Source organism: Biomphalaria glabrata, chromosome 5 (genome assembly GCF_947242115.1).
Source record: "Biomphalaria glabrata chromosome 5, xgBioGlab47.1, whole genome shotgun sequence".
In the NCBI taxonomy this organism is placed as follows: domain Eukaryota; kingdom Metazoa; phylum Mollusca; class Gastropoda; family Planorbidae; genus Biomphalaria; species Biomphalaria glabrata.
Window position 1 is genome coordinate 28350088 of NC_074715.1, and position 12486 is coordinate 28362573.

The 12486-nt window shown below is 32.5% G+C and overlaps 1 protein-coding gene across 3 annotated transcripts in view; it reads right to left on the minus strand.

Moving 5' to 3' along the window:
• Window positions 1-1102: 1102 nt before the first annotated feature.
• The window catches only part of LOC106065156 (poly [ADP-ribose] polymerase tankyrase-like), a 45614-nt gene continuing 34230 nt past the window's right edge, over window positions 1103-12486 (minus strand). For all 3 annotated transcript variants that reach the window (XM_056031347.1, XM_056031345.1, XM_056031346.1), the window contains exons 45-57: window positions 11422-11681; window positions 9094-9266; window positions 8414-8519; window positions 8019-8188; window positions 6606-6750; window positions 6115-6236; window positions 5805-5901; window positions 5516-5693; window positions 5254-5367; window positions 4921-5108; window positions 3635-3718; window positions 2773-2920; window positions 1103-2410 (exon numbers count right to left, since the gene is read on the minus strand). In XM_056031347.1, the coding sequence (XP_055887322.1) occupies window positions 2289-2410; window positions 2773-2920; window positions 3635-3718; window positions 4921-5108; window positions 5254-5367; window positions 5516-5693; window positions 5805-5901; window positions 6115-6236; window positions 6606-6750; window positions 8019-8188; window positions 8414-8519; window positions 9094-9266; window positions 11422-11681 (1907 nt within the window). In that variant the 3' untranslated portion in view covers window positions 1103-2288. The remainder of the gene's footprint in view (window positions 2411-2772; window positions 2921-3634; window positions 3719-4920; window positions 5109-5253; window positions 5368-5515; window positions 5694-5804; window positions 5902-6114; window positions 6237-6605; window positions 6751-8018; window positions 8189-8413; window positions 8520-9093; window positions 9267-11421; window positions 11682-12486) is intronic.

Sequence of the window (12486 nt, forward strand, 5' to 3'; positions counted from 1 at the left end):
ACACTTGAAAAGGTGTGGCCTCTAGCCCAACCACGTGATTAAGATTTTTCTCCAAATAAGCAAACTCTTTGTCCGAATACCCGTGTAGATGTTTGGCTTGAAGTCCAGCCCCCATCCCCCACCCCCAATTAGGATTAACTACTAAGTAAACAAACATAGTTCCCTCGTGTGACCTCTAGAGAGTGCTTACGTCCATCGTATCTGACTTGTGGTCACCTGTCAATCAATGAACTCAATGTGATGGACTAAACAAATAAAAGGGGGAGGGAGTTGTTCATCTGGAATTATACCTGGTTACCTTAGAGGTGTGGCTATGGTAGTCCAGCCCCCGTAATAAAGATTAACTACTAAATAAACAAACTCAGTTCCCTCGAAAGGTGTGACCTGTAGAGAGTGTCAATACGATGACATTAAACCTACGTCCATCGTATTTAACTTGTGGTCAACTGCCTAAATAAAAAACTCAATGTGATGGACTAAACAAATAAAAGGGGTGGGAGTTGTTCATCTCTACCTCTGGAGATATACCCGCACAGCTAGACAGACGTCTGGTCAGCATGACGTAGTCAAGGAATGTAGCATTTTAACATGTTAACTAACCTACTCAAAGGTCAAGACAAATTGAAAAAAGTGTCAGCCATTGCTGCTCTGTATGTAAAGCGCATTTATGATGTAAAGTTTCATTTCTATTAAGTTATTAACACGCCTTGTCTTTATAATAAACGATGTTTGGTGCATGTTCATAATGGCTCTATTTTTAAGCACATTATTTTGTTTTAATATAAACATTAATACATTCTACAACAGGCATTAATGGAACGAGGTCCACTTTATGCATATTAAATAGGTGTATTTTTTACTATCCGGTTTACTATCCGGTAGTGATATCCGACCGGAGCCGAATAGCACCGGATAGTAAAAAAGGCCGGATATTCGGCCGGAGCCGGAGCGACTATCCGGTGCACCCCTAATTCAGATATCATTATGATTAGCACACCAACATTCATACAGCACTGAAAAGTGACACATGATTTTTCAAAAATCAGATTTTATTGAGCTGGTACAAAAAAAACAACAACAAGGAGATTAATATGAAGAAATTGAAAAGTGTTTTTTTTTGTTTGTTTTACAATGATATAAATAAATAGTAGTTGCAGACATAAACATATTTTAATAAATCAATTAGTTTAAGTGATAAAATTACTACAAAATAAAAACTTTAAAATATGTTCAGCTTTTTAAAAAACATTTTTGTCCTCCACAATCTACAATACTAGATATATGACATTGGTGAACATGTGAAAATGATATATTAAAATATTATGTAAAGCAAAACCATTTGACTTCTCTCTAAAAAAAAGTGTATCTTTTGTCATAACTAGTAGGCTATAAGCTGTGCATATTAACGTAGATACAATATGGTCAGAATTATAAGACAAACACAAGGTTTGATATATTAGGTTCAAATATATATGTGCATTGCTGTTATCAATATTGAATGAAAGATCAGTTGTGTGTACCCTTTGTGAGCATTTATGATTTACTTTCACAAACCTTAAAGTCATGTGATGTGAAGGATTGCATCAAAAAGAATGCTGCCTCATGCATAGAACAGACTAACTAAATACTGTGTTAGGCCTTCACAAAACTAGAAAGTCTAATAAAACTATTACAAATCTTCTTAAATGAATCATTTGCTGCTCAGACACGAAGACTACTAAAGACATCAATGCCATCTTTAAGGTATAAATAATCATTTAATTTATAGATATCACAGAAAAAAATCAAACAAAATATTTTGGAACATACAAATGTGCGTGTAGATCAATGAAAATAGTGTAAACATTTCTGATAGATTTAAAACCGTTTTACTAAAAGTCCTGTAGGGGAGACTACTATTGTATTTTAAACTGATGAATCAACATTCAATAAATATATATCACAAGGTATGTCTATATAACATTAGAAATAATAAATTGTTAAACAAAACATTTCTCTAAGAGTAAAAAAAGTTTGCACTCTACATTTAATGAAGCATCAATAAAAAAACAAACAATTTATAGTATCTCTAGAATTTATCATAAACATGTATAACATAAACAATTTTATTCAATTAGATAAAAACTGCAGAACATTAAAAGAAAAAAAGAAGTTTATTATAAAAAATAGTAGATGTATTATAAATATATGGCAGTCATAAACTTGAGAGCAAATCTATGAATCCTTGGCAATAAGTTCATTATCTGATGGCAATAATGCAGTAGAAGATCTTGCATAAATAAATCAATCTATTTAGAAAACTCTACTAAGTAACGAAGACACACCTGTGCAGGATCCAATATAACATACTGTGTATAATAACTGTTGTGATTATAGGTGTTTTTCAGGGATTCTTGAGGTAGGCAGACACCTGAAGCAAAAACATTTTTCATTGTTTGTGCAAAATTTTTAAAACAATATTCTGATAAACAACAAAAATTTATTTATAAATAAAAAAAAAACAATATTTAATTCTTTCTTTTTTTTTCATCTGTATTGTTAATTTTATTAGTACATACTATATGCCATATAAGTCTTTTAAGTACTGTTTTAAAAATGGCGCATTTATATGAAAAAAAAAAAAAACAACAACAGAAGATTAAAAAAAGGTATTGTAGGCATTGTAGCACATAGGTCTAGCATTCTACAAAATAAGAGTTCTAAATGTAACATATGGATGGACACAAAACAGCTTCCCTTATTGGGGCCATAAAAAAAGTAATGTAAACAAACCTTTTGGTAAATGGAACCAGTCTGAGTCATTGAAGTACGAATATTGAGATTGTACAACCACTGAGTTGTGAGCCTCTTTCATTCGCTTTTCTTTATTGTTTTCATCCTCCATTACACTTTTGTAATCTAGTTTGTCACCTAATGCCACCTAAAAACATCAATAAATTGCATGTGTAATAAAAGGAATGCATATGAAAGGTTTGTATACATTCCTTTTTGCTACTAACAAGGTGATGAAAGGAAAAACAAACATCTAGAGCTTAAGGCTGACTGTATGTGCTAAAGTTTTTTTTTATTTTTACTAGACTCCACCCACTTCAACCATTTTTCCTATAACAGATTTTACATTTTTGACACTATGATGTGGGTTTTAAATACCATTCAAAATGTTATCACAAAAAATCTATATCTATATGCTTTACCAGCTTGACCCACTCATACCCTCATTAATCAATGTCCACCTGGAATCCATGATTTCAAATGTAACTATTTTATTAACAGCATCAAATTCAGTGAGAAATTTAACAAACATTTATCATGACTAAATCAGGGCAAATTTTTAAGAAATTTAATACTAGCTAGGTGTCCTAGTGACTTGTGTGCCTAACCCATAACCAGGCAGCTAACGTATAGAAAATACTAACACAAAGAAATTTTCAGTAATGTGTATATATACAGCCCAAGTGAGTTTAAGTTACTAAAAGGAACTTGACATGTCTAAAACGTTAAGGTGACTAAAGGGAACTTGACATGTCTAAAATGTTTAAGTCACTAAAGGGAACTTGACATGTGTAAAATATTTAAATCACTACAGGGAACTTGACATGTCTAAAACTATATTCTTGACCACAGAGCTACTCACTTCACACAATAGCATGTAAGAAGAATCACCATCTGTTGCTATGTAACTAGCACTTTTGTTGAAAGCATCAGAGAAATAAATGCCCTGTATATTAAAAAATACACACAATGATCTAGTCTAATAATGCATATATCACAGACACAGTTACAAATGTGTTAAACTAAGCAAAGATTAAATAGTGAGTTAAAACACCTGCTATGGTTAAAGTCCTATGTCAAGACTTTTGAGAGGTCACACTATAGAAGTAAAATGTACAAATAAAATGAAACTAACTCAGGGGACTGAAATCTATTGATAGAGTAGTGTTGTAACTCTAAATGTTACACTACCAAGTAGCATTAGTTTTGGAGATAATATTGTTTCTCAATGTTTTATGTAGAAGAGTTACAAGAATATTGTTTTCCATTTTTGTATGTTGAAAAATAACATGAATTTGCTAACTACATTAAAGTATCTCTTTAAATAATGAATCTCCTTAAGATTCTTATATTTGAGTCTATGTAGGTTCACCACAGTATTAACACCAAATGACTTAAAACTCTATCCATAATGACACTTCAATCAATGCTTTTACCCGAGCCCTCATGTACATTTTTTTTTTATAGTTACAATGTTGTTTTTTTTTGTGTAATGCACAAATTGTAAGACAAATTTCCTTACGGACAATAAAGATTATTATTATTATTATTATGTGTGGATCAACGCTGGCATCATTGGTGCTTTAAATTTTTTTCTCTCATATATTTCTAATTGCTTACAAGTTTGTCTTCAACAATTGTCCTTTGCTAACATCTGAAATTTTCTTCATTCAACATGTTTTTAACAAGAATGATGTTTTTTAAGAACAGGGGCTCAAAAAGGCTCTATTTTTTTTAGATTGATGTTCTGGGCAGTGGCAATATGGGATAATGAGCTCAAGACCATTTTTTTATGTAACATGTCATAGATAATGACTAAATATTGAAAACTTAAAAAATATTTTTATTAATTTGGATCCCAATATATTTCCTAGAGCTAGAGCTGTTCCTTGTCCACAGTAGGGAAGTTTTCCTTTTTAATTTTCATAAACCAATATTAAAATAATTTTTCGCTTTATAAACATTCATTTGTGTTATTTGAAAAGAGCATGCATTCCTCTTTAATTCTATAACAAATATAACATTTTCTGGTAACAAACAAAAAGTTATATATGCTTAAATTGAAGCATGGTTTCACTCTCCAAAAGGGTTAAAAAAAAATATTCTGTACAAATGTGGAAAATATGTTACAACAATATATTACGGTACCTTCCCATAAGCCCAGCCAGTCATTTGGGCTTCTGGTGGACAAATCACAAGACCTCGGTTCAGTATACTCAACAAGTTAGAGGTGTTAGTTCCATGCCATAAGAGACGATGATCAGCAAGTCCTGTGGACTTCAATCGATCACTTTCTCCATTACGTTGAAGTTTGTATATACCATAAACCTTAACACCTGGAAATGTACCCAAAACTAAAATGCTGATAGACAAATAAAATTATAGAACAGTTGATACAAAAAATATTTTTTGTAAGACAAACATTTCATAAAAAAAAATATTTGAATTAACAAGACCAAAGAATAAGATTGTGTTCAGTACCTGTACCAGTCAGAGAGATATACTTCAGTATCATTTGTGACATTTCATCCCTTGGTGTCATCATCTCTATCTTACATCCAATAGATCGATACACATAGTCAACTGGGTTGTACACTGATGGAGTAACAATATATTGTAATAAAACTTGGAAATGATTGGATCAGAAACTTTTCTGGTTTCAATACTACAACATTTTTTTTAACAATATATAAATCTATACAAATAATTTCATAACAAATTTTAATTTGATTATTCAACTAACCTGTTTTATAGTGCATGGCAGCCAACATCATTTTTGAGGCAATTTCGTAATCTAGTAGATTACTTAAGTTGTGAATTTGCACCATTAGTTTCTTTCGCTGATCTAAAGGACGAATTTTCTCACATGAAAAGTTCTTAGTAGGGATGACATGAAAATATTCATTGCTTAGTTCAGCAATCTGAAACAAACAAAGTTAATAAAACTAAAAATTTCAACTTAGAAAAACAATACTGACAGCAAAGCTTCTACACAGAACAATCTAGGACTAGAGCATTGTGGATACAAATACCTTTTCTAAATTATTTCTGTAAATGTCTTTGTTTGTGATATCTTCCTGTTTATCTTTAGGAAATCGTCTGTATTGCTCCACCTCCTCCACTAACTTCCTGTTTTAGACATGAATAAATTAAAAGTAAGCATTGCATATTTTAGTGGTCATAAACATGTTACAAAGATTACAAACACTTTCATAACAGGGAATGGGTGAGATTTGAGATATTGTTTCAGTGTCATGCATGTATAAGTAGGTACAAAATAACAACAGGCATTTGCTTATTATTTAGAGGGAAAGATTTTTTAATTTTACTAAAAAGACATACTCAATTTGATCCAGCAGGTCTTTGCCTTTCAACAGCAATTCTTTATTAAGCTGCCCAAGAGCCAAAGAGAGCTCATTCTTGCCTGATTGTGTCATTGACAACTGCATGGATTTAGGATTCATCTGTCAGAAATATACATTGAAACTTAAAAAAAGAGATTTACTGGTTTTTCTATTCAAATATAATTTCGAAGAAGGAAGAGGCAATAATAAAATACTTTAATTACTTATTTCCTTAATGAGCTTAAGTAAACTACAGGTCAAAGTCCCACACAGTCAAAACTTATCGAGCTTATAATGCAGGATATTATTCTTAGTATTCCAAGAAACAATTTAGTATGAGAGTTAATAAAAGAACATTCATAACTGACCTGCTCAGACACACACACACATACAACTGTTTCAATTTTGAAATGTAAGATTTTTATATATTTAGACATGAAGTCTTGAATCAAAAAATACAAAATTAATGTAGACAGTGAGTCAACTAACCAAAGTTTCAACAAGCATGTATAGATGTTTGGGGACTCTAGATGAAACATTGCTTTCAAGGTTAAAATCAACATCCTTCTGAGGTACTGGAGCTTTCCTGGCAGCATCTTCAATGAGTCTGTATTTATTGGGCTTTCTTTCAAAACTGAAAATGTGAACAAAGAATGAAGGTTTCCTCAACAACATACATTCATTAGATACTGTTGGTGTAACTCCTTGACTATAACAAAGGAAAATACTGTTTTGACACAAACTTATATGGGCCCTTGTGGGTCAGCTGTTTGGTAAACATTGCTACTCAAAAGGGCAGTTTTGATATTTTTGAGGTTGACAAAAATGAGAGTGAAATTATATTACTCTACCGGTAGCAATTTTCTATTTTCTTTTGATGATTATTTCACTAGTATAGGGGGCAAGGAGACTGAGTGGTTAAACACTGTTAAGGCTTCCGCGCGGTGTTGATTCTTGGCAATCTGTCTAGTGTAGATCTGACTGGAAGTAACGCTGAACTCAACTACTTCAGTAACACCGGCGAAAGGCCGAAACAATCAAATATGTAGTCGACGCTGATATGTTGTTCTACAAATATGTTTAATACTCAAGAAGGGAATCGTCCGATGTCAATTATGTAGTACTCAAGTCTACTACTCTACAAGAAGCGTCTTCCTTTTAGCGTCACTTAGAGTATTCTTGTTTTTTAACCAACTTTACGTCATCGTCGCTAAGTAAAACTTTCCCCTTATTCCCGAAACAAATAACTAATTCCTAATCATGTCATAACAACACTCAGTTTCTGAAGCTGGAGTCCTGGGTTCAAATCTTGGTGAAGATGGGGATTTTGAAATTTTGGGATTTTAAGGTGCCCCTGTGTCCACCCAACTCAATGGGTACCTGACTTTAGTTGGGGAAAGTAAAGGCTGTTGGTCATGCTGGCTACATGACATCCTGCTCGTTAACCGTTGGCTGCAGAAACAGATGACCTTAACATCATCTGCCCTCTACATCGCAAGGTCTGAAAGGGAAACTTTACTCTTTTTTACTTTCACTAGTATAGTTCTTTTAGTTTTTGAAACTGCTTTATAAACACAGCTTGCCGACCAATGCACCAAACGATCTAAGTGTAAGTAAATATGGCATGAGAGGATCTAAGTCTAAGTAACTATGGCGCGGGAGGATCTAAGTCTAAGTAAATATGGCGTGGGAGGATCTAAGTCTAAATAAATATGGCGTGGGAGGATCTAAGTCTAAGTAAATATGGCGCGGGAGGATCTAAGTCTAAGTAAACAGTATAAACTTGACATATCAACAGACAAACTACACAAAATAGCAATATTTCCTGCTAAAAAAAATTTCCTACAAAATATATAAGAAACTAATGAATTTTACACTATAAAATCTCAATATTTCTCTTACTTTTTAACATTAATCCACTTATTTCCACTTTTTTCTCTAAAAATTTTCATGAACTCTTTGACAGCTTCCTCTTTGGTAGAATAAGGGGTGTGCTGGAATTGACCTGCATCTTCAATACGCCCCCAACGAGTGAACAAGACAAACAAAGACTTCTTGGGCTGACAAACAATCTGTTGAGTACAATTTTCTAACATTACACACTAAGATCAAATGTAAGAAAAAAGTAGATAAACCAGTGATCAAGAAGGTAGATAAACCAATATTCAAGACAAATTTCCCTTACTGTCAACTTCACTGAATGAATACAATTTGTTGAATAAATCTGAAATTTAACCCATTAACTCCAGATAAACATATGTATAAATATTGTGAATTGATCTTTCTATTTGACTCACCTGCATTTGATAAAAATTATACAGCCCCCATTCACCTTGTTTAACATCTACTTTAGTCATCAGGACATCATAATAAATATTCTGTTCTTCATCCTTGAGTAGTTCCCTATACAATTGTTATGAGCAAAATAAGTTCCTTAAAATCTGACTGTAAATTTACTTACAATTAATCATCCTTATATGTTCCTGTTTCTGAGCCATTTATTTAAACATTTAACTGATATATTACATTCAATTTATATATATTTCAGAACTATAAATACGATCTAGACATTTTAACACCTAATAATGTTTAATTTGATTAACTATATCTCTGGATAAAATTCTTTATTAGGAATATAGTTATTCACTTTCCCCATTTTTACTACACTACCATGTTTTAGATTAAACTTGTATTACTTTCTTGTTAACAAAAAATTAAATGGAATGCATGCACATTTTAGAAAATGGGAATTAATGTATACAAAACAAAAAAATTCAATATTTGTTGTATTACCAAAATTAAAGATACAAAAAACTGGACAAAATGTAGAAATTATTTTGCTATATTCACATGACCTACAGACATTAAGATTTAAGAAAAGACAGGTCACTATAAATGAGACCTAAGCATGTTATAGATGTATGCTACTGTATTTTTAGATAGTTACATGTTTAAACAAAATTATCTTTCTTCCTACCCATCTGTTATATTGCAATAAGAGTCCACTTCATGCAGATAAACATCTTGTACAACTTTACTTGAATCATAACGCCGGAGTACTTTCTCTGATGCTTCTTTAAAATCAGGCCAAGTTTCAAAGACTTTGGGTACACCATCATTCACATCATTTTGCCAAATACTCTCAGGGGGCTAAAATGTAACATTGTTAACAAAATGCATGAGTATTTGAATTAAAAAAAAATATTTTGATAACCTATAATCAACAAACCAAAAAAGATTTAAAATTTTCTTTTTCCTAGAACATTATAGATTAACTACAATATATAAAGACATTAAAGTAAAAAGTTAAGTTCCCCTTTCAGACCTTGCAATCTATAGGAGGGTGGTTACCCAACAATTAAAATAGCAGACAAAATAGCGCAAGACAAAATAGATCGGACTTATTTATGATATGTATAATAAGTACTGGATTTGAGTAAGTGAAGTTCCTGGGCATGAATTATTGTTGAGGCCTCTCTACCTTCTTTATCCACACTGGTTCAGGTTGCACCTGAGTTATTTATACACGCCTTCACAGTACATGCACTCATTGATCACTGGGCCATACCTCTTTTATATGCACTACTGTCATCTAAACAGGAAGCCAATTATGTTTGACTGTTGGAGCTAAAACCAAACTCTTACTCCACAGAGTGTGATGTTAGATTTTGAGAAGGCAAGTCAAAATGCAGTAAGCACAGTATTCCTGGCAATCAGATATGTTGGTTGTGTATTCCATCTTGGATAAAGTCTCTGACATTAGGTACAAGATGAAAATCTTGCAGCGACATATTGTAATGATAAAAATTTATGCATATTTGTCAAGGTGCTGTTTGGCATTTCATTTGTTCCACCTGCAATGTAAATACCTAGCTTCGAAGAACTAAATGATGGCCTGGTGTTGTAGGCAATACATAAGACTACAAAAAACCACAGAGTGACTCAAAGATTTCAGAAAGCTTTAGGTAAAGAACTTTAGAGATTGAGTTCAGGACAATCTACCTCAAACAAACAATTCAGTGAGAGATAGCATTATGCATTTCATCTGTCTATTGATGGTTATCATTCCAATGTCTTCAAGTTGATCAATCACTTCCTGAGAGAACAAGAGTACACTGAGAACAGGATTCTTAGAAACAATGAGATTGAGAACAGAGCAAAACAAAGTACCTCCAACTTAACAGACATCTAGCAGCTATATTGTCAATGTATGGAAACAAGCCACTGATGGAGTCTCTAAGTGACATTGCATACTGGTACATTTTAACTTTGTGAAAGATCTTTTTTGTAAAGCTGACAAGTTTGGATGTATGCTTGCATGTTTTTGAAGTGCATTTTTGGAATATAAATATGAAATATATTGAAATTATTCATTGTTGCTTGTTCTATTCACCTCACCTTAACCTAATACTTATTTTTCTAGATGTCTACTGCAAAATGACTGAAAAAAATGCTAAAATTAAAAACATGGTATTTGTTCTGTGCTATTTTGTTTGCACTATTTTGTCAGGTCACCTTATAGGGCAGATGAAAAATAACATCAATTACCCATTAGAGCTGGGTGGACTCAGAGGTGCCTAAGAGATCCTGAAATTAAAAATCTCAGTCTTTACCAGGATTCGAACCCGGGGCCCCTCAGTTCAAAAGCCAAGCCACCACATCTCCATGAAGAAATTAATTGTATGTTAAAAGTTATTAAAAAGATATCATGTATTATGCTAGATAAAAAATTACTTTTTTACAAGCTTATATCAACACACTGTCTGTCTGTACGGTAAAAAGTTTGTACACGCTATTTCTCCTACACCCAATCTCAGATCAAGCTGAAATTTAGCCCAATTATTTCTTTTAGATGCCAACACAAGGATGAATTTTAAAAATTAATTAATTATTTAATTAACTATTGGTAATTAATTATTTTGTTTGGTATCTCAAACAAGGGAAAGAAATTTTACTTGACTGATAAGGGGTATAAGTTGAATTAGTCCCCTTTATAAGGGATCACCCAGATACCCCGTTCTTTCTCCCCCCTACCCCTTTCCAACTGGTCCAGACAATTGATAGGATCATAAAGCATTGAGAAAGCTAAGAGCATGAAATTGTGTTCAACAAAAAAAATTGGCAAAAATATTGTTAGTCTAGATCTATTACAACTGTAATGACATAACTGATCCAAACTAATTGATGCACTCAATATAAGCTTTCAGTATTTTTTTGTATTGTGCTTGTTTTACACATGAAGTTTATTAATGATAATAATGAACATAAACAAGACAAAACTAATTTGAAGTTTTTGCAGACCTACCCTTTCTTGGTGTAAAACAAAATATTTCCTAATCACTTCAGCAACCTTCAGTGCACCAGACATCACAGCTAGTTGGTAAGGGTTCATCCCAGAAGAGTCTGTGGTTAGCTTAGCTCCTGCTTTTACCAAAACAAAAGCAGCTTCATCATTATCAAATGTCCCATTGGAGTGTGTTTGTGCAGCATAATGGAGTGCTGTTCGTCCTTTACCATCTTTTGCAAACAAATTTACGGAACTTGTTTTTTTCATTGTAAAGTATTCTATATATTGAAAAAAAAATATGTTAAATTAATTGAATAAAAAGTACTATACTTGACAAATGTGCTTATTATTATGTAATAATACATTTCTAATAAAATGTGCATGTAAATAAATAATTATTTAACACAGTTTATAATTGAACTGGGCCAGAAGATATAATAGTTTTCAGTGCTACATGTCCATGATCAGAAGTGGGGCACACTCTGTGGCATTTTGAATGTGAGAGATAATTTTTTCTCTTTGCAAATTCTCATGTGACTCAGGAGGACAACATCATCACAAGTGAGATGGGCACAACAGCTTAGTGGTATTAAAGTGAATATCTGGATGAAGAGATGGTGGAATCATTGGTTGAGAGGGCAGAGATTTGCAAGAAACTATTGTAGCATGGAACATAAATGATGGTATTCAGATGTCTTAATCATCTCTAGCTGGCATTTAGCATGTTGGTAAGGTCTGATTTAAATCTGCCAGCATTTCAACAGCCTTTATTGTGCTTGGTCAAAAGGTACTGTAGATGAAATATAGTGCTTTGGACTGAATTTTTTCAATATGTTAAAGAGCAGATCTAGAGCTTTTAACTTGCACAGGTAAACAAGTAGATTTTGTTTTCCCTCAATAAATTATAGCCATAAAATCTGTAGTTTTCATCAAAAGAAACCTTTGAGTGGTTTTCCATTTCCAAATACTGTCCCTCTTTCTCTATCTTTGAGGGTTGAAAGGAAACTTAATATTATAATAAGGCTTAATCCCCCAAAGAAAATGTGTTTGACAATTAATGTATTGTTCACAATCTAAAATACT